This window comes from Myripristis murdjan, chromosome 6 (assembly GCF_902150065.1).
Source record: "Myripristis murdjan chromosome 6, fMyrMur1.1, whole genome shotgun sequence".
In the NCBI taxonomy this organism is placed as follows: domain Eukaryota; kingdom Metazoa; phylum Chordata; class Actinopteri; order Holocentriformes; family Holocentridae; genus Myripristis; species Myripristis murdjan.
Genome location: NC_043985.1, coordinates 1,441,187 through 1,465,159, shown reverse-complemented (window position 1 = coordinate 1,465,159; position 23,973 = coordinate 1,441,187). Strand labels below are relative to the sequence as shown.

Genomic DNA, 23,973 nt, shown 5'->3' with positions numbered 1-23,973 from the left:
ACACACATACACACACATCTCCCCAGACAGAGAGTTCATTGGCTAATCTTCTCTGTAGTGAAGACCTATGGGAACAGAAACTGGCTCATTACAATTAGAATAAAGAATTATCATCTTTCCTCATGATTGGCCCATGAGAAAGCATAGTTCAGTCAGAGGGAATATGGAATCATTTTGTCTCCTTTCTGGTTTTCTAGCACATACCAGAGCCTTATAGCAATCCCATAAGAATTTTTCCCCTTTATATAAGTCTCTGACTAATACTGTATCTGTAAATGAAAGGGAGCAAAGCATTTGATAAGACTGAGAATCCTCCTGGCCTGGATCTTCAAAGGAAGCGTCTGGGAAATGTGACTGGTTCAAAGCAAACTGCACAGTTTTGTTCCTGAAATATGGGCTTTGGAACCAGTCCATGCGTGTTTGCCACATTAGTTGTTTACATAGTTAGGGATACCTTGACATTTGGAATTTAATTTCAAATGTCATTTTGGATTAAAATAATGAATAACTAATTAGTTACTGTAAAATAAATACATTATGAATAAATAATTTACATCAGTCAACAGAAATGGACGGAAGTTATGTTTTTGCCCCATTCCATCTGTTTGTTTCTTTGTTTGCAGAATGTCTCAAAATGTTTTTAATAGATTTACAGAACTTTGTGGAAAGGTTAGTCGTGGGCAGTGATGGGAGTAACGGCGTTACAAAGTAACGGCGTTACTAACGGCGTTACTTTTATCAGTAACGAGTTATCAAAGAAATTACTGTTTCCCCCGTTGTAACGCCGTAACGTTACTGACAATAAAATGTGCCATTACTTGCCATTACTTACTACTAATACTTATTATTATTATTTTATTATCCTATTCAAAAAAATGTGCGTCGTGTGTCAATTTTCAAACCGGTCGGACTTTGCAGTTTTTCGTAACTTATCAACATGCATGGAGAATGACTGAGCACAAATTAGAGAAATCGCTTGCGTTCTCTGACGGCAGAGCGGATAGTTTCGCCGCCTGTCATACAGAAGACCACGGGTTCAATTTCCCATCGTGACTAACTGATATCACGACTTTAAACTATAATGTATTACTTTTTCAAAGTAACGTGGCCAACACTGACAATGATAGATGAAATTTGACAGCAGTGTCCACACTGCAACAGCAACGCAAAAATATGTGCATTAATAAGAGGATTTAAGAAAAGAAAAAAGTAATCATAAAAATTACTTTCCCCAGTAATTGAATTACTCTTCTGCAGCAGTAATTGAGTAGTAATCAAAATTACTTTTTTACAGAAGTAATTAGTAATTGTAACTTATTAGTTTTGTTAGTAATTGGTCCCAACACTGGTCGTGGGTCAAGAAAGAACTTATTATGTCGTGTGGCTAAAATAGAACATGACTGTAGGAATGGCCTATCATGAGGAGGTGCATAACTTCCAACCGGATTCTCAAAACATGGCAAAACCAACACATTCTCATTCCCAGGTCATTAAATACTGCAACTTGGTCACGGCCCATTAATGTGTGATACTGATGCCAAAGGCCCATTTTTCTGCATCAGGACGGGACACATCAGCCTTTCTCGATTTTATCACATGTCAGTCGCACATGGTTCGGTTCAGGCAACAAAACACCTTGGTTAAGGTTGGAGAAGGCAACAAAACAGAAACTGGACACAGTCTTGGTCAAATATGATTTTTTTTTTCTTTTGAAATGTCAATGTCATTGCAGGCAATGAAGGAGAAAAGTGTTTTCTTCACCTCATCTTTCACTTTTGCCTCTTTTACTCTGTCCATTTTTGACTGAAGCTCGCTGTAAGCCACAAGCCTTTCACACATGAGAGCCTAGTCCGATTCCCATTTCCAGCAACATATTTCGTTTACGACTGAGAGTGTGACCAGTGTCTGTCTCATTGCCTAAATCAAACCCTTCCCAAACCTTAACCAAGTGGTTTTTATATCACACAATGTTGGCTGTGATCACCATTCGGGATTTCTAGGTGATGAAGTCCCTCAAACTTTAAAAGATTCAAATAGTTATCTTCTGTTGGGGCTGCCCAACTATGAAGTTGCCTAAAGACAGTGAGATGTGAGGAAAAGGACGAGTATAATGAAGACTTACCATAATCAAGACTGCTTAAGTGGAATATGCAGTGTGAATATAACTACATAGACATAGATTCTCTGTCTTTTTATCTTCCTCTTCCGGACCCTTTCTCTCTACCTCTTTTTCTCAGACTTTCAGATAAATATTTCAGGTTTGGTCTTGTGATTACACAACTATTACCCATGCTCTGCTGAAAAATTAAAACTCTCACTCATCAAACATTCACCGCACTTCCTCTCATTACTGGCCTGGCCTGGAGGAAGAGAGTGGGAATAAGGGAGGGAGGTGTGGATTGAATTAGGGATGAGACTGTCTGAGAACTGGGGGCAGTCATGTTTGATCCCGGTGACAGCCTCATGGCCTGTCCAAGTGTCCTTGGGCAAGACACTGAAACCCTGACCTGTTCATGTGTTGGAAGTAGAATGTAAATACAAAATGGCTCAGTAAAGGGACAGACATAAGAGAATGGAGGTATATGGGGACCTGATGGAGGGAGGGACACGCAATGAAGGAGAAAGAACAGAGTAAATACACTGATGATGGAAAGCATAATGCTGACGCCATAAAGAGTAATATTACCCATTTCTTATGATAATCAGGGTGAAATCTGAACCACAGCTAGTCTAAAATTAGTTTTAGCCAATTAATAACAATGATAATAATTAACAACAGAACAGATATTATGTTCATATTAATGAATATGAATAACTGAATGAATGAATCGTTTATTTTCGGTCATACATTATAAGGAACGATACTAAACAATTTGTGTGAATATACAACAAAATATTATCATACCTGTTTACACTTATCCATTACGCACAACAAATTTCCCAATCAATGACCAAAAAAAGGAATAGGCTGAAGCTCCAAGGCTTATTTTTGCCTATCCTACACAATCCATAAGATAACCCAGAATACCAGCATCACAACAGAAAGAAATTTGAAAGAAAATTTACTCTAAATTGTAATCCTTAATCATTTTACACTTAATGAGCAGAGAGCTACACAATTTCAGCTCATCACTGGGGGCATTCCACAATTCCTAAAAGTGAAACAGATCTGTATTTTATTTTGTATATTAGTTCTCACTTTTACATGTTTCAAAAATATAACCCTCTGAAATTATAATGTCCCTCTCTTAATTTAAACAGCTGTTGAATACCAGCAGGAAGGCTTTTATTTCTAACTTGAAAAAGTATTTCCAATATTTTTGAATAAACAGTATCTAAAAAATTTAAAGTGCAGGATGCTATGAATAATGGATTAGTAGACTCACGGTAATAGGCTTTATTTATTACTCTAATGGCTCTTTTCTGGAGATTAATTACAAGGTCTACATTTGCTGCCTTGATATTCTGATATTCTGCCTTCAAACTTTTTTAAAACCATTTTTAACTGCATAGCTCCAGATGTACTGCAGATAATAAATACTTCTCTTAAAGCAGGCCAGTTTCCCCAGGCCTTGAAAACTGCAGTAATAAAACCTATTCTAAAAAAATCAAATCTGGACGCCACAACAATTAGTAACTATAGGCCAATATCAAATCTGCCATTTTTGGGGAAAATCATTGAAAAGGTTATCTTCCAGCAAATCCATTGTTTCATGATGCAAAACAATCTTTTTAACAAATTTCAGTCTGGATTTCGGCCACACCACAGCACTGAGACTGTACTTATCAAAGTCTTAAATGATATTCATCAGAATAATGATGCATGCAAATCCTCTGTCCTGGTACTACTAGATCTCAGTGCTGCATTTGATACAGTTGATCATAATATACTACTTAGCAGACTGGAAAAGTGGGTGGGACTCACCGGCACTGTGCTACAATGGTTCAAATCTTACTTACAAGATAGGGACTTTTTTGTGTCAATTGGTAACCATAAATCTGAGCGAACTACGATCACATGTGGGGTTCCTCAAGGGTCCATTCTCGGACCACTTCTATTCAACATCTATATGTTACCCCTAGCCCAGATTATGGAACATCACAACATCTCCTATCATACATATGCCGATGACACACAACTCTATATCTCAGTGTCATCACATAACTACAGTCCCTTACTCTCATTGAGTAGCTGCATTCATCAAATCAATGACTGGATGTGCCAGAATTTTCTCCAGCTAAATCCAGAAAAGACAGAGGTATTAATTTTTGGCCCAAAAAATGAAAGGGCAAAGATCAGCGCTCACCTTGGCTCTATGTCACTGACAGCTACAAATCAAGCAAGAAATCTTGGTGTTATTATTGACTCAGACCTGAACTTCAACAGCCATTTAAAGTTCATCACTAAATCTGCCTATTACCACCTGAAAAACATTGCTAGAATTAAGGGGTTTCTGTCTAAACAAGACATGGAAAAACTTATTCATGCATTCATTTTTAGTAGGTTGGGCTACTGCAATGGCATATTTACAGGCCTTAACAAAAAATCAATCAGACAGCTGCAGCTGATTCAGAACGCTGCCGCCAGAGTCCTTACAAACACCAGGAAACTGGACCATATTACACCTGTCATTAAATCACTACACTGGCTTCCTGTGAGTCAAAGGATAGATTTTAAAATCTTACTGCTGGTCTACAAAGCCCTGAATGGTCTCGGACCAAAATACATGCTTGATCTACTGGTTCCCTACGAAGCATCGAGACCCCTAAGGTCATCTGGAACTGGTTTGTTGTGTGTTCCAAGAACAAGAACCAAGCAAGGTGAGGCAGAATTCAGTTATTATGCTCCTCACCTGTGGAACAAACTTCCTGTAGATCTGAGGTCTGCTCAATCTGTTAGCTCCTTTAAATCGGGGCTAAAAACACTACTGTTCAATGAAGCGTACTCTTAGATTCAATACTTACCTGTTGTATTGCCTGTACCTTTAACTACGCACTGTTGTTTTATGCCTCCTTCGCACTCCAAGGACTACCTGTTGCCTTTTATTTTTCTACTTCTTTTCTTTCCACTTAAAGTGATGCTGGATTATTGCCAAATAGTCCAATGCTGGGAGAGGACCTGATGTCGCTGCGGGCGATGTCAGAATGGGTCTAGTGTCAGAAAAAGTTCTGATGCCGGAAAAGTTCTGATGTCAGGAAAAGTTCTGATGTCAGGAAAAGGTTCTGATGTCAGGAAAAGGTTCTGATGTCAGGAAAAGTTCTGATGTCGGGAAAAGGTTCTGATGTCAGGAAAAGTTCTGATGAAAAATTCTGATGTCAGGAAAAGGTTCTGATGTCGGGAAAGGGTTCTGATGTCGGGAAAAGGTTCTGATGTCAGGAAAAGTTCTGATGTCAGGAAAAGTCTGACGTCGGGAAAAGGTTCTGATGTCGGGAAAAGTTCCGATGTCAAATGTCAGAGATTCCAGGGCTGAGGACTGAGTCCGGACTGAAATCTCCAATAGGAGAGGTTTCAGAGTCTAAGGAATCAAGAGGTTGGGCTGTCGGCATCCCTGCAGGGGGTGACCGGAAGTCCGTATAGCTCAGGCAATGTACTGAGCCTATTGATATTTTATGTTACTGTATTTTATTTTCGCTATCATTCCCAATTCTATTTCCCTTTTTATTTTATGTTACTGTATTTTATTTTCGCTATCATTCCCAATTCTATTTCCCTTTTTATTGACTGTTTTATTGTTTTAAATTGTGTTTTGCTGCTTTTAATGTCTCTGTAAAGCACTTTGAATCACCTTGTGTTGAATTGTGCTCTACAAATAAATTTGCCTTGCCTTGCCTTGCCTTGTTTTATATACACTTCCCCAAACCTCAACACAGTAAGGCATTATAAGTTAACAATACAATATATGCAGGCATGTTTTGTTCAGCATATCCTTTGTTTTGCACAGAATAGCAGCAGATTTAGATATTTTCCATTTGATATATATTCTATGTGTGGCTTCCAACAGAGTTTAGAATGTATAATCACTCCCAAAAATTTTGTTTCATATACTTTCAACAGCATTTATATTCAGTTTTAATTCACAATTAATCCTGCCAAACACCATAAATTTTGTTTTATTTTCATTTAGTAATAACTTATTTATATCAAACCACTATTTTTTAGCATTGTCAATTCCCTTTCCACTGTTTTCAATAATTCTTTCATATCCTCCCCTGAACAAAATAAATTAGTATCATCTGCAAATGTAACAAGTTTCAACTGATTAGACACTGTACAAATATCATTTAAATATGTATAAATAACTTAGGTCCCAATAGCAAACCTTGTGGAACACCACAAGGCTAAGATGTGATTCAGTATTCTTAATTTTTACAAATTGAAACCTATTAGTTAAATACCTTCCTAACCAATGTTATGTAACAATTCATAGTAAAACTCTGAGGGCTCTAGTTTCGCAGACCAGGCGAGGCGGGGGCGTAGCGCAGATGCGCTTCGCCAACTGGGTGTGGCCAGGCGGATTTTCCAAGTTTGGCACGCCGTTCTTGGTGGCGCAAGTACTCCGCCGTCCCTCCTACCGGCGGAGGGGAGGAGAGAAGGCATGGAGTGGGTTTGACACAGCCGATTCACATGTAACCAATCAAATGAGCCCCTGTCCTTGCCTTTAAAATGCGCTGCGTGAAGGCGTAATGAAAGTTTACACAGCTGACATGGAGGTCAGGCGCGGAGCGGAGACCGGCGAGCAGTGCGGACACGTCACCAAAACCTCACAGGCAGGCTTCCGGAATGTCAGGCACATGAACGATGCAATAAATACCGAAAAAAACACTATTCAATGCTAGATTGGCACCGTTTGTGCTGATTGTGAGGTTTTGGTGATGTGCGCCAGCCAGCCAAACTTCCACTGTGCCAGCTCCGCTCCGCCTTGCGCTGAAAGTAGACGTGGTTTCAGACGGCGAGCTTTTGGCGCACCTCGGCGAAGCCTTTTGGCACGAAACTGTCACTGCGCCAAGCCGAATCTATCGGCACCTCCCCCCGCTGCGCCACCATTCCCATCTCGGCGAACCTCCGCCTGCGAAACTTGGACACTGTCCGCCTCTCCCGCTTCGCCGGTCGAAACTAGCTCTGTGCGGGGTTCGCCTCACTGCGCCACCCCGTGCTGCGCCGGGAAACTAGAGCCCTGAGTGCTTACACTGGACCTACATAGGCTAGATGCTTTTTCTGAAGTTTGAAATACCATGTAAGATCTATGGTCTATGTCTAGTCAATTGCTGCTTTCAAGAGCAATGTCTTGTACCTCGGGACTCCTGTGTATGACTTGACAAGCTTTCAAGTGCTTTGGTCAAAAATATGGGTTAACCATAGCAACCTGAAAAATTGGACAGTGTTGTAAACCTTTACAAATCACAAGCTGGAAACTGGCAGCATTGATGTTTCTCACTTTCTGGCTGGTAATTACAAATTCGAGGTGGCATTCATGTGCTCATAAACTCATAAGTACAATGTTTTACAATGAGCACTTGAAGGTAATGTATGTACATACACTACTCACAAAAAGTTAGGGATATTCGGCTTTCGGGTGAAATTTCAGGATGAACCTAAAATGCATTATAACCTTTACAGGTGAACTTAATGTGACCTTCTGTAAACTTTTGAATGCACATGTCCAACTGTTCAATGTTTCAGTACTTTTTTCACAAGTTGCTGTTCTCTAACAAGGAGTTTAACGGCAAAATTCACAACAGGTGTTTGATCCATGAATCGACCAATAAATTTCCTGGTTCAATTAGAATTGGTATTTAAACAGTCCTCCTCATCACGCTGTTCACATTTTGACATCATGAGACCAAGACGACACCTAACAATTGATCAGCAGCACCTCGCCATTGCGAGGCTTCAAACAGGATGTTCTCAGACGGAAGTGGCCACTGAGCTTAGAGTGTCACAGAGTGTCATCAGTAGGTTGCAACAGAGATACAGAGAGACTGGAAGAGTCACAGAAAGGCATAGAAGTGGACGTCCTTTGGCCACATCCCACACTGATGACCGCTTCATTGTGAACAGTGCCCTGCGGAACCGGATGATGAATGCCACTCAAATCCAGGCACGTTTAAGGGAGGTGAGAGGCACCCAAGTGTCACGTCAGACCATTCGAAACCGTTTACATCAGCATGGTCTGCGTGCTAGACGACCTGCAAGGGTACCTGACCACACCACCAGGCACAGGTGTCATCGTCTTGCATGGGCCAGGGAGCATTTACGCTGGACGAGGGACCAGTGGGCCTCAGTGCTGTTCTCTGATGAAAGCCGATTCATGTTGAGCAGAAATGATGGCCGCCAACGATGTTGGAGACGTCAAGGAGAGCACTATGCATCAGCCACTGTTGTCACCAGACGAGCCTTTGGTGGTGGTGGTGTTACTGTGTGGGCAGGTGTGTCTAGTCAGTACAGAACTGCCCTACACTTTGTGAATGGTACAGTGACAAGCCCATACTACCTGAATAACATCATTAATCCAGTCATTGTGCCCCTGCATGAACAACATAGGCCTAATTTCATCTTCATGGACGACAATGCTCCAGCTCGTCGAGGTCGTATCATTAGGGAACGGCTGCTGGAGACTGGGTTACCTCAAATGGAGTGGCCTGCACTTTCTCCAGACCTGAATCCCATAGAAAACCTATGGGATCAGCTGAGTCGCCGTGTAGAGGCTCGGAGCTCTGTACCCCAGAACCTCAATGTCCTGAGGGCCGCCCTTCAAGAAGAGTGGGATGCCATGCCTCAGCAGACAATAAGTCGACTTGTGAACAGCATGAGACGTCGTTGTCAAGCTGTAATTGATGCTCAAGGGCACATGACAAGTTATTGAGACATTGACATTTTTTGTTGTGGTATATCCACCACTGTTGTTGGCTTTTGTTTCAAGAAATTGTTTGAGATGAGGAAATCCCCAGTGTATTCTTCTACTTAAATGCCCTACTTTCATGATATAATATCACTGTAGCGTGAACTTTTTACATTTTCCGTAAATTTCACCCGAAAGCCAAATATCCCTAACTTTTTGTGAGTAGTGTATGTGTGCTTTCTTGGTTGTGACTGGGTAACATGAAGCGAAAACTAAAATTTAAGCAAGTAAATGTCCACTATGTTGTAATTGCTGCAGCCAATGTATTTGAAACAACAAGGATGATATTCTAATACAATAACTAATGGTAATACAACTTTGAAAAACACAGTTTGTTATAAATAATGTTTTTAAGAGCTAAAATGGACAGACTCAATGCAAATGTCACCACTGCCTCAAGCAAGCGTAAACGTCTATGCTGCTATTACGGAGATAATTATATCAAAATTTGGCATTTCAGTTCTGCCTTCCCATTTCAATACATCATGATTCGCATGAAAATACTTGGATGGAAATTCAGCTGACCTTTCTGCCTCTCTTGCTCTCTCTCCCTTTCTACTTGCTGAGCTATAGATCAGTCTGGTTTTATCATTGAACTCCAGGAGCTCTGCTGTTCTCTGTCACAGTTAGAAACATCACATGGGAGATAAGAAAAGGGAGAGGTCTAGAGGGACTTTGCTCTCTACCTCCTGTCCCATTCAGTTCAGTTCACGAGACAGAAGATGGCAAAATTAACCCCATTCGCCAAACCCAACAATATGTCTGATTTCCTAAATGTGTGGTGACAACTATCAAATTTTAGCTTAAAATGAAGTTCCAATTCATTTCTTCACTCTCTGTGTGCCCTCTGGGAACTTATCATCAAGGATGTCATTCTAGCAGGGACCAAACGTCCATATACATTGGGGGGGACAAGTCCCACCCAATGTTCAGGCACTCCAAAAATGTCCCCCCAATATTGCTGGAATATATTAGCAATTCAATAGCAAATTCAATATCTGTCCCACCCAATGTTGAAATGGTGGTTTTGGCCCTGCATTCTAGGGTTAGGCCACTTCTTGTTTTCTAGAGAGCTAGGTTGCTAGCCACTCAGAATACTTGGTTAAAGTTAGGACAGGGTTGTTATTAAGGTTAGGGGAATTTCTGTCATCATGGTTAAGGGTAGGAAATTAGCTAATATTAGCAAATGCTCGTTAATATTAGTTAGCTACTTAAAACAAACACAGCTCTAGCTTGGATTTAATCTCGGGTTAGCTGACTGAAAGGTATGCTGATTGATCTATCCGCCATCCCAACAGCCTCCTTACACAGACTTTGTCGCTGCCTCAATACTACACCACAGTGTTATTATTTCCAGGACCACTAGAGGGTGCTTAACTTTAAAACACAGCTATAGGTTGTTATAAGCTGCTGCACAAATGCTGTATGGGATTGTTTTTGCCAAAGGACAGTCTCAACTGATGAAGTGTAATGATTTTCTTTTTTCTTTTTCTTTTTTTTTTTTTGCATTGTGATTTTAGAGGCACCCAATGTAGTTTGTGACCAACTGTGGTACTATAGTGCACCATGTCCCTGTTTTCCTTTGTCACAGAGGCAACATATTATGCATGCTAATGTGAACAATAAGATTCAAATTATTCCAACAAAATCTTTGCAGGTGTCTGTTGAAGTAGGAAATGCATTCAACATGTCCATTAGGCCTAAGGGGATGCTCTATGCATTATAGTGAGTAATTTTAAACAAAACCAATTGTGTGTACAAGGAAGACATTGGGAACCTCCATGAAGTCTGTACCTCTTTCTTCTGAAATAATGGTAACACCCCTGGAAAACAAGGAAAGTGATAGAGAGTGAGTAATAAACTGCAATACGGTAGAAAGAGGTGTTAAAGCATAACTAAATGTACATTTTCATTGCCATGATACAGATAGTGAATCCAGTGGAAAGCTTTGATCTCAATGAGTTCACCTCTTCAGTAAATCCATTTCAGTCTCTAAGGGGGAGATAAGGATGAAATACACAAAGGTCCAAGAAGGATTTTTGAAGTCTTGTGACAATTGAGACATAATTTATCAATAAGTGGTATGATTCAAATTCATGTTTATGTATGTGGTGTGTGTTTGTGTCTTTTGCACGGTGCCAGGTCCCATGCTTCAAGCATCACATTAATTTTCATTCAAATAAAACAAAAGCCTTAGTAGACATTAGACTGACAATGCAGTTTTTGGCTACATGTATTGTATACTAGGTATATTTACAATTTCTGAATATACTGCACATGAAATCATTTGCTGTCAAATAGAAATCAGTGTAATTTCTGAAAAGTTCACTCGTCTTTAACCTATAAAAGCACCAGGTACAGGGCTTTAAAAGGAGCAGCTGCTGTGAACACAGAGGCTTCCCGTAGGATTCCATATAAAAACAGCAGGTGCAGTTGGAAAAAAAATGCTACATGTTTTCATACCCTAGTGTAACCAGGATCCTGTGATCAGAGTGTGTGCTGGATAAAGGATAATGAGCTCAGATAACTATAACCACAAAGATTTTTAACTGTGAAAGGTTATACATGAAGCATTGAAACCTGAGTAAATTCACTTGATGTATGAAAGATATATGATGCACGATGTACAAAAAAGGCAACTAACAAATTGGAAAAAACTTCCCAGAATATTTGTTAAAAAATAGCAAAATTATATCATCAAATTCATTACATTGCTTTTAAAAACATAGGAGGTTATGAGCAAGTTAGCAAGACATGACCCAAAATTAAATGAGTCAAAAGACACAAGAACATGATCAGGAAATTAGCCAAAATGGGATATTAAAAAAAATCATGTACTTAAAATTAAATTGCAAAAACATTACCATAAAATGACCAAAAAAATTTTTTTAAAGCATTATAATAAAATGGCCCTACAACAGCTTAAAAAATGAAAACAAATAAAGTAAGTTTTGGTCAGAGGATGAAATTAATCCTTTCAAAATGTAAGTCCAGGGGCTATTGGGTTTCAAAGGGTTAAAGCAGCAGTAGCAACAAACTGAAGCTATCAGTAAAGTAGTCTCTAATCTAAGCCAGTCACTCACAACACGAGCCAATAAGACTGTTTGGTTGTTGTTTTTTTTCCTGTCTGTGTCTGTTTACGTGCCACTGCTGGGCTGACAGCCTCTCTGATGTCCCCCCACCACTACCACCAACACACACACACACACACACACACACACACAACCACCTCCCTAGGAACAAGTGAATGACCAGAGGGGGAGGAGGAAAGGGCAAGTTGGCATTGACGGCTCTGAGATGAGAATGCTCTGCCTGTCTCTATCATTTAACGTCTCCAAGATGGAGTGGCGGAGACAGAGAATGGGCTGAGGGGAGAGAACTGGAGGGAGGGAGGGAGAAAGAGGGAATGGTATGTAGGGAGAGGGAGATGAAGAGACAGAGGGGCAAACAAGGGAGAGATAGAGAAGGAGAGTTAGAGCAAGACTGAGTGCTCAAGCAGAAAGGGTGAAAGAGTTAGAGTTCGTATAAATGTTCAAAGAATTATCAACTGGGAGCTGAAGCAAGCTTGGGGTACACACACACACACACACACACACACACACACACACACACACTGGGGAGTCTTGAAGGTGTTAAAGGTAAATTAATTATGAGACATAATTTAACAACACTGTACAAAGCTCCACTCTGGATAAATGATGTGCCATTAATTTACCCCCGTCCCGTGTTGTTTGTGACATATTGATGTATCATAGATGTTAATGGTCCAGATGCATTCCACCAGAGTACAGAGCACATACGCTAGCACACACTCAGACACACACAGACACACACATCACTGACAGCTTTCTCTGTCCCGTGTTTCTTTGCTCGGATATAAATCAAGCAGAGGACTGAGAACTCCATCAAAGAAGAACATTTACCTGTTTCATTCTATGAGTGTGTGTGTGTGTGTGTGTGTGTGTGTGTGTGTGTGTGTGTGTATGCATGTGTTCTCATAGTTACTACACATTTTTACACCCATTTTTGTACATTTTTGGGAGGTGAGGACATTTTGGTAGTTCCTCACAACTACAAGGGCAAATTCTGCCTCATTGGTTAAGGTTAGGGTTAAAGTTAGAGGGGTTTGGGTTAGAGTTCTCATCGGGCCTGAAAATTAAGACCCGACCCGACCCTGGCACGACTGGGCCAGCCCGAGGCCCGACCCGACCCGACTAATTACTAATTACTTTAGGCCCGACAGCCCGATAGAGCCCGAAAAAAAAAAAAAAAAAAAAAAAAATCGCCAAATTCGCCATTATTTAGCAGAGCCGGTCGGCCGCGGCACCGGGGCACCATCAGTCAGTATCAGGCGGGCCGGCCGCGGCACCGGCCAGCATCAGGCAGCTCACCTGTCAGATCCGGCAGACCTGACGGGTGGGCGCGGTATTGGACGGTGCCGCAGCCGGCCCGCCTGATGCCGACTGCCGACTGAAAAAAAAATCGCCAAATTCGCCATTATTTAGCAGAGCTGGTCGGCCGCGGCACCGGGGCACCATCAGTCAGTATCAGGCGGGCCGGCCGCGGCACCGGCCAGCATCAGGCAGCTCACCTGTCAGATCCGGCAGACCTGACGGGTGGGCGCGGTATCGGACGGTGCCGCAGCCGGCCCGCCTGATGCCGACTGATGTGCGGGTCAATACGGTAGTCTAGAAAACTGCAGATTTTTTTTTTTCTCGTGCGCCCCCAAGTAGATTGCACCTTGGGCAGTTGCACTGCCCATAGCAAAAACCGTCCCTGCTGCCGAGTCTGCCAGCACAGCGGGATACTGCTGCAACTCTCTCTCACTTGTTTGCGCTGCGCTCGCACAGCTGGTTGTCTGTCTGTCACTGAAAGTTTAGCCTCCAAATCCAATCCAGTCTCTCACTCTCTCCACCAGTCACATAAAAATGAAACGTCATAATCAATAACACAACACATAATTCTATTTTTTATTTAAAAAAAAAAAAAAAAAAATTCCCCACAGAACCCGAAGCCCGACCCGACCCGCCCAATTCACGTAAATTTTAGGCCCGACCCGACATTTTCGGGTCGGGTCAGGTTCGGGCAGAATATGAGAACTCTAGTTTGGGTAAGCCATGTGATGGTTATGGTTAAGATTAGGGAAAGGCTATAGGAGGCTTAAGAGAATACAAGGAAGTAGATGTAATGTAAACAAATGTGTGTTGGTACAGCATGTCTGTAAAAGAAGTGATTTACTGGTGGATGATGATGGATGGATATATGTTTGAATGTGCCACAATAGTCAGAGGTGAGGTCATCATAGTATGGATTGAATTACATAGCTGTCGCTCCTACAGTCATCTGTTGTATATAATTATAATTATAATTATTATATTATAAGGTTTTCTGAGTACACTCCACTCTTCAAGATGTCTCTCACACACATACAATCTTGCAATCATATGGCACACACCTGTGGTATGCTATGCATACACACACACACACACACACACTCACACACACACACACACATATTTAAAGACACACACATGCCACATGCACACTTTAAATTACAAAAGCATGCAGGAATATACACACCCACACACAACCATAGATTAAAAGTGACATAAGTAAGTTTACCCAAGAGAGTATTATGTTCATATTTTTCATGCCATATTTTACTTTTTCATCTGGTTCCACTTTCTTTGGATAGTCCCCAATAGATATTCAACAGGATGTCATTTTATATGCAAGTTAAATATCAACAACAGTCATTTAGGTCACAAAAGGCCAAGAGTGAATGGTTCAATTTCCTGGGTTGACAGGGTTTCAGAAAGGTTTCTATATATATATTCTTGACAATGTATGGACCCTTTCACACCTACCTCATTTGGGTCCGGACTTATGGACTTTCTAGTTTGATCCTAAGGGATGACAATGTCCTGTCATCCTTTCCCAGGAAACTGAACCATGCACTCTTGGAGTCAGGTAACTCAACTAACACTAACAATGGTGGTCACGACAGGGAGAAACACCAGTGATCCAGAGCTATCAATGATCTGGATAACAATCCCTAAACTGGTTATATACCTGGGATTCCCCACCAGTCTGTCAGAACTGAAGAAGCTTTGTGGATGAGAAGTGAAATGTCTTCAGCAATCTACAAACAGGTCCAGTTGCCCTCGATTCAGCTCTCCTTGGATGAGGCACAAGAAGAGATGGCTCTGCCCTCTGAAACATGTTTTGAATTTGCCTGTCCATCCTTGTGTACCATTGAGCCCAGCAAAGATCCTGGAATAAAAGAGCAGTTTTTGATTATTTAAGTTAGAATATACTTTGACATGATCATGAGAACACACAAACCTTTTCATGCATCAAAACCATTGTTGATACTCACATCAAGTAAATAACCTAAACCCAACCTTAATTCCATTTTTAAGCCTCACTCAAGTCCTAACCAACATCTTCCAGTGATTTCACATTGGAAGATTTTCCTAATCTTTCTGTTATTTTGAAGACATTTGATTTTGATTTGATTTGATTTGATTCACACATATCTAGCCTATCTGTCAGTGACCACCAGTGGAGTGTCAAAAGCCAAGTAGGTGATTTATTCAGGTAATCAAGTCTGACTAACCAGCCTTAGAGCCAGAGAGGGGCAGTTATTGACACTGCAGGCCTATCAGTAAATAAATGGAAGTAATAAAATGTGAATGAAGAAGACTACGGCACCTACCTCACACAGAGAAAATGCAGGAGTGGGCTTTCTGTAAACTACCAGTTTAAATCACAATGACCTGAAGGATATTTTCTACTCCACATGTGTGTTCCCAGGTACCAACAACAACCATTATGGTCCTTCTGTTCCAATAAAAAGCAAGGAATTTGATACACATGTCCTGGTGATAGTTACATTTTTAATGCTTACTGCAGCACTACTGGACTCTGAAAAGAATTTTAGACAGATAGACAATGCTGAAACTGAAAATTTTCATTAATCAATGAATATATGAAGTTTTAAAAGTAATGACAATTGCCTATCACAAGTTCCAGAGCAAGTGATGTCTTCAGCTTCATTCATTAGTCTGAGTAGCAGCCAGTCTCATTCATCTCGTCTTAGTCATGGAAATAAAATCATTGACAAACACTTTTCGTCATCGTTTTCATTAGCAAAATTAATGCTGTAGTGAGTACTGTGATGATTGTACTGGACTGTACGAAAAGTATACGAGTATACAAAAACATGTTTCTTGGGGTAATAATTGATGATAAAATAAACTGGAAGTCTCATATAAAACATGTACAATGCAAACTCTCAAGAAGCATTTCAGTTCTGAGCAAAGCAAAACACATTCTGGACCACAAATCGCTCCACATTCTGTATTGTTCACTGATTTTACCATATTTACATTACTGTGCAGAGGTTTGGGGCAGTACTTAAAAATGTACAATACAATCACTATCCATACTGCAGAAAAGAGCCATAAGAATAATTCATAATACCGGTTATAGAGATCACACAAATTCACTATTCTTGAAATCAAAAACATTAAAATTCACTGACCTGGTTCATTTTCAAACAGCACAAATCATGTACAAAGCAATAAACAATCTACTTCCTGGAAATATTCAAAAATTGTTTTTTAACAGAGATGGGGGTTATAACCTCAGGGGGGAGTTCAACTTAAAACATCAGCAAGCGCGTACAACTTTAAAACGTTTTTGTGTTTCTGTTTGTGGAGTGAGGTTGTGGAACAGACTGGATGTGGAGCTCAAGCAATGTCCAGGCATGACTCAGTTTAAAAAGCAATACAAACACAGGGTTTTCGCGAGGTACAGGGAGGAAGAAGGGCTTTAACAATCAGGTGTTTTCATAAATTACTTATGTATTTGTTTATTTACTGTATTTATTTTCTATATTTTGTAAATATGTATGTTTGGGGAGACTGACAGTAATTGGGTTGTGGAGAAGGGGTAGGTTTTAATAAGCTTATGCTTCATCCTACTCCTTTTCGGACATGTTGGGTTCATATTATTATTGTTGTTTTGACTATTGTTGTTGTTTTGACTATTCTCATGGGCTTTGTTTGCTTGTTTGTTTGTTTTTTCAGTTTACTTCTTGTGTTAGTTGCACATGTTCAAAATAAAGCATTCATTCATTCATTCATTCATTCATACAAAGCGGTAAAATGCACACTGCACTGCGCCATAGGAGCAATCTCAATCAAATATCATCACCACATGACAGATGAGAAGCATGAACTTTATTCTTTGCTGTGGAGGCTGATGTTTCAGCTCAAGGTGTTCCTTCCTCAGTGTGTTAATAGTGTTGATTGGTACAGAGTTTATAATAATAGCTTTTGTCCTAAAGTCTGTGCATTGTGTGTGTATGTAATTGTAATGCCTATCACATCATGACCTTGCTTCACTAGGTTGTTGCCAATAGCCTGTGATTTAAAGACCCAAGCTGCTAATGTCTTCAGATCCTAGCAGCGCCCCTAAAACAGACATTTGAGTGGTGTGTGCATCTTCCTCAGTCTCCTACCAGAGAGTGAGACCAGATGTTTGACAATTCTGTTGAGTATCTTGGCTGCAATCTGCTGGATGAACATCTCAGTTCTTGAGATGTGGCAGAAAAGGGTTCAGCAGAAAATACTGCAATAAATAGTTCCACCATTTTGGATGTATCATACTCACACAGATCAACAAATACAAATACTTCTATTACTACTCCACTAATATTTTACTCTTATTGGAGTATTTTTGCATTATTGTATTGTTACTTTTACTATTCCTAGTAAATGATTTTGGCACTTTTTCTAGCCATTTCTAGCTGGCAAGCTACAAGTCTACCTGGCTATCTGTTTATCACAGTAAACCTGTCTGTCTGCCTGTTTTTCCATTATCATTCAACCTCTGACCTTTGTGGTCCATGAAACTTGTCAAGCCATCAATCTTCACATTCTCTTATCCTTCTAACCTTCCCTGTTGCCATCCCGTTTACCTTCTCTTCCCCATTATTCCCCTCCTCTATCTGTCAGTCACTTTGTGTCTCTGTCCTTGTTTATCCATTAACAGTTGACCATTCAGCCTGTATGTCAGGTTCTGTGACACTGGCAAGCAGCATCACTCAGTTGTTATCATAGGCTGCCCGTTAACTGATGAAGGTTACAAGCTTGATCCCCACAGAAGCTGAAATGTCCCATTGATGCGTCCTTGACTAAGACAGAAAAACCCCTGTACGTTCATTCATTGTAAGTTACTCAGGTTAAAGCCTGACTTGTAAAGTGTAAATGTAAATATATAAGCATACAGCGACCATAAAACCCTGCTCATCTCTTCACCATGTCTCACTTTCTCTGTCTCCTGCTCTGTAGCATTACTGCATTATTGAACTTCATCAGATGTGAGTGGTTATATGACCTTAGCATTAGGGATGCCACCAGTCATAAGTCATCTTTTCTTGTGTACCTACTCTGCAAACAAAAAGTATGAACAGTCTACACACATATTGGTAAATAAGGCCCAAAGAGGGCAGTGACAACAGGTCTGATCAGGTTTCCTGGGGTGGGTTCAGCACTTCAGTGTCACTCAGGGGAAAACAAGAGAGAGTGAGTACCTATACACTCATTTCTCCACATTAAAGAGGCCGTTTAATGTCTCTAGGTTTATTACTCACTGCTGTGCCAAGGCCATGTCACGCATCACTGGGTCAAACTGTGCAGGATATGTAGTGACTGTTCTGCCATTCCCACAGCTGTTTGTATCTTTGGGAGTGGCAGGGTAAAAAGGTTCTAGTGTTAATTGCTAACTGGTCATAGGTCAGCCCAAGTCAAAGTCCCAGGCCGGAAAATAGACTCCCTGTTATACTTCATGTAGTTTTACTCTGTGGCACTGTCTATGGTGCTGACCTGCTGTTCCCCCTGTGGAGCTGTCTTTGCTATTGACAGCACATCATGGGATGCCACTGTGGGCTTTCCATTTTTGAGTCAGTGGCACATGGTGTAAATGGCAGTCCTCAGGGCATGGTGACTGATGGTTATTTTGTGGTCAGTGATACAGTGGAGCACAGTGTGGGATTGTGAGGAATACATTTTCAGTAGGTGTGGTTGGGCTGATCATAGCCATTCAAATCACGTCTTTTCCTGTTCTTTAAATGCAGTGCGCCCTGCATCATGGTGCTCTGACAGTTTTGTTACATAGAGAGCAGTCTGGAGTGGATCCACCATAAAACATTCTCCCAAAAGGAAACTGATGACCTTGTGTGGGCGCAATCATGACAAGCCAAATATGTACCACCTTAAATAAAAGTGAAATTGAACTTTGTACACTTGTCCATAATATGAATCCACATGGCAGTCATTAGTTGCTCCATGCTCTCCTTGTGCTCATCCACAATACTAGATTTCTATCTCTTCATTCACTTCCATAGTGTGGCAAAGCAGCTCCCAAAATGATCATTTTAGCACATAAACAAACACAAACAAAGGGGATTATGCTAATATTAAAAAAAAAAGCAACCCAGTACCCATTTTTTGAGTAATTAAATGGCTCTTTTTATTCTGATTTGAATTGGAAAGTAGATCTGGGAGTTGCTGTTTACAGGAAATTACCTCATAGTAACCTTTTTGTTTCAGTGATAAGCAGTAACAGTGCATACATTTAATTAATTTATTTATTATTACTTAGATGATTAGTCATTTGATTTTAAAACATGTTATCTAGAAGAGCACATAATTACCAGTAATGTATGTGAAACAATTGCAGAATTGAGAACATGCCGTTATTCAAGCCACTCAAGGCATTAAGGGCATATTGGACATAAGTAACTACTGTTTGTGTTTTTATGTATGTGTGTGTGTCCCTCAAGTTATGGCATTCAACATTTCTTTCAGCTAGACATATCCTTGTGTAGAATATTTGTAAATGTTCACTTCTGCTTTCTGATGTTTTGAAGCTTTTCACATCTCCAAAGAGAGTGCATCTTCATCACCAAGTTCCTTTACAGGGTAGCTGGTGTCCACTGAGCCTGTGCTGAGTCAGGATCTTCCTCTACTTTTCATTTTTGGCAGTAAAGAAACACTCAGTTCATACTGTCTTTTTCTCCCCCTCAAGGTCCAGTAGCAGTGATAAGTGGTGAGGAGGACTCTGCGAGCCCACTTCATCATGTTAACCATGGGATAATCAGCCCCTGTACCCTGGATTCTGGGCCAGATGCTGTAGTCATTGGAATGACCAGGATCCCCGTCATAGAGAACCCACAGTATTTCAGACATGGACACAACTGTAACAAACCTACTACCTGTGAGTAGATAAACCACACACACCTGCCCAATGTGCGTATGTGCAACCACTATAACAATTATATTTCGAGGTCTTTCACACCTATTCTGTTTGGTCCGTTTCACTCAGACCATGTGGTGTTTACTCTGATAGTTCGGTTCATGTGGAGAGGTGAGAACATGCATTCAAACCCTGGTTTAGTACAAACAAGTGAAGCATGGTCCACCTGAAAAATTGGGACTTGGGAAGTGATAACTATAGGGAAGTGATCTATAACTTAGTGTGATTGGATTTAAAATACCGGCATATAGCCTACATAGAAAACAATTTAATACCTAATCATCAAATACATACTTCACTTGTTTTAATGGAGAGGTGTACAAATTATAGGCATTCATGAGGACCTGCCTTCTCCTTTGATACTGTGTTCTTGGAGCAAATCTCTCAAGTGAAGCAACACTGCATTGTTCACATGCTGCCTCAACAGGAGCTCATATTCCTCAAACTGGCCAGCTGTTCTTATTTGGCAAGAACATCAAAGCATAGTAATAAAAAACAGGATTACAATCACCATACAATGTTGATCCACTGTTTTGCTGTTGCTCTGTTGGTGCAACACACTGCTGTTTTGGACTGGAGTTTCCCTCATAAAAATTCTGTCCAATGGATGAAGGATCTGCTTGACTGCAAGTGATTTGTTTATAAATTTGTTTACAGTTTTCACACTTGAATTGAACCAAGGAAGTGGGCTACTTGTTGATTTCATGGTGAAAGCAAGTAATACGGCATATACTGTATATACAAATGCTCACGTGTATTTACAGACACTAAATAATAAGCGCCCCCCCCCCCCCCCCCCCCCCCCCCCCCCCCCACACACACACACACACACACACACACACACACACAAAGACAAAGACAAACTCAACAGGCCATAACATAACCACATATGATTACAAATGACAGTACATATACACCACTGTCATTGTCACTGACTTGGATGACAAGTGCATTTGATTGACCTGTCTCATGGCATGAAATAACAGCAGGGGCGCCTCCAGAAATTTTTCATTGGGGTGGCCAGATGGGGCCACTCAAAATCTTGGGGTGGCACACCAAAAGTAAAAACAATAATTTCAGGCTGTTATTATACTGCAACAGCAAAAATCGCACATCTATTACTCAGGCAGGTGCGTCGGAAAATGACAAACAAGTCCAAAGTAATTGAAGAAAAAATTCCCGCACACTGGCCAACTTCCAGAATAAAGAATTTATTGCGACGTTTCGGTATATACTCGGTGTATACTACTGTGTCGTATACAGGCTAAGCCTCTGCTGCTCCCTTGTCGACTCTCTCTCTCCTCCTGTACTTATTTTCTTCTTAAAATAAGAATGGATGTCTGTGGACTTTCTCTTCATTGTCTGCAAATTGACATATACAAGCAGCAGCTAACGTTGGCTAGCAACGTAACTCAGTTCGACATGTTGGCGGCCAGGGGGCGGGGGCTACTGTGAGTGATGGAAGGTCAAGAGCAGCTTCCTGGGCCTGGCTGGCTGTGCATTTGGGATGAAACGCATAACTGACAATAGAATCTATGTGACTGGCCAGTGGGGTGGCCAGAAAATTTACAGCGGGGGCCGTGGCCACCCCTGGCCACCCTCTGGTGGTGCCCCTGAATAACAGGTACACCCAGGTGTTACTCATGAAATTAATTAAGGCTTCATTCCATTTATTGCACCAGAGCCTTTCCTGTGAGCCAGTGTGGGAGTAATTTTCTTGTATTTATGTAATTTAATTTAAAATATAGATTTACAATATTATAGCTACTATACTTTTTTGCTGATTGATTTTTTGCTGATAACGTTTTACTAAGTTTTTGGTAATTTTACTGCAGATTTTGTGATCATTTTCTTTCTTTTTTTCTCTATTTTACTTTTTTTGCCACCCTAATTTTCAAGATATTTCTTGCTAATGTGATCATCACGTGAGTTTGCTAAGGTTTCAAAGTGAAAGTGAAAGGCATCTGAATGCAGCCTCCTTTTACAACAATTTACAAACATTTAAACTCAAGAAATCTGACACTGGTCCAGTATCAGTCCAGACCAGTTTTTTCCATGCTATGGAAAGAAGTCAAGTCAATTTGCTCAGGTTTCAAAGCATTACAAGCCTTCAAGCTGGTGAAAGGCATCTGAATGCAGCTTCCTTTTATAAGGATTTACAGTACAAGCACTGAAACACAAGAAATCCATCCATCATTGATCCAGTATTGATCAAATTTAAATATCTTACTTTAATAATTATTAATATAGCTTTCTTGTTTGTTATTTATTTATTTGTTGCTAATTTGTTGGTTTCTAATTTCCAGGAATTTCTTTTTAAAATACCATTTTTAGGGCAAATTCTCTGTTAAATTTCTACTGTTTTTTCTGCTAATTATTTACTATGGGTTTGGTAATTTCTTTTGCTAATTTTGGTAATGGCCTTTTGTCCATGCTATGGAAAGAAATAAAGTGAATTTGCTTGGGTTTCAAAGGGTTAAATTCAACACATTTCTGTCTGGACATAATCAAATTAATCTCTCTTTAACTCACTGTCTCTCTACTTCTCTCTTTTCCTGCACAGTCACTGACTTCATCCCCAGCTTTTGGCTTTTCTCACTCTTTCACTGCTCTGTATCTTTGTTTCTCTGTCACTGTTGCACCCCCACCCCCTCTTTTCTCTCTCTTTTTCTCTCTCTCTCTCTTGCTCTGTCTCTATTGAATGCAGATAGTATTCTGCCACACCAGCATAGCAAATCGCTTCTTGCCTTTACAGCCACATAAATCTCAGAAAATCCCTTGGGAGACAATGTGCACACACATACACACACACTGACACTCACACACTACTGATGCCGTTGCCAATGGCAAAGCTGATCCATCACAAGAGTCACCTTGTGTGATTATCACCCACCATATTTCTACTGGCACTGTGCATGTGCATGTGTGTGTGTGTGTGTGTGTGTGTGTGTGTGTGTGTGTGTGTGTGTGTGTGTGCGTGTGTGTGCATGTGCGTGTATGTGTTTGTTCATGTCCCAACTGTATATCTTCAGTTCATGCACCTGTGAATGTACATCCATCATCATCATCATGTGAGATGATGCACAACTCACTGGTACACATGGATGTACATGTGCACACACACATACACACACAAACAAACTACAAAATAAATGCACACATAGCATTTTACTACATCATTGTTAAGATGAGGCCCGTAAATCTTAGACACCTCAGCCATAAACTTGCGTACAGCTAGCTATATACAATCAGCCTAACAGGACTCAATTTTTTTTTTATTCCTTTTTAGTGTGCTTTGATTTCAGCTGATCATTTTAGCAGTAATCATGTGAATAAATGGACTTGGTTTCTGAGGCAAACTGAGGTGTTAGTTAGCCTGCTATTGCAGCACAACCAGCATATCAATCTAAAGTCAAACACATTCTTATTAACCTTTATTCTCAAAATAACCAAATAAAATAAACTAAAAATGAATTACATTTGCATGTTAGTTGGTGATGGTCGCTAATAGTTTCAATCTGACAGTGTTTTATAGGCAAATAATAAGAGATAATAATATTAAATAACAATGTTAACAGGTTAAAGTACCATACCAATGATTATGATTGTTTTGTCCATTGACTACAATTTACCCACATTTTACATTACAACAAATCATTTTACAAATCATGAAGGCGTAGTAAAGATTTCACAACATAATCAAAATCACTGATGATTGAGCAAGCACTTCCATGGGGGCTATTTTCCT

The 23,973-nt window shown here is 40.4% G+C and overlaps 1 protein-coding gene across 1 annotated transcript in view; it reads left to right on the top strand.

The window, feature by feature from the left end:
* The window catches only part of ntrk3a (neurotrophic tyrosine kinase, receptor, type 3a), a 296,155-nt gene that overhangs the window by 193,408 nt on the left and 78,774 nt on the right, over positions 1-23,973 (top strand). Inside the window, exon 13 of the mRNA XM_030053332.1 lies at positions 19,998-20,186. Coding sequence (XP_029909192.1) covers positions 19,998-20,186 — 189 coding nt within the window. The remainder of the gene's footprint in view (positions 1-19,997; positions 20,187-23,973) is intronic.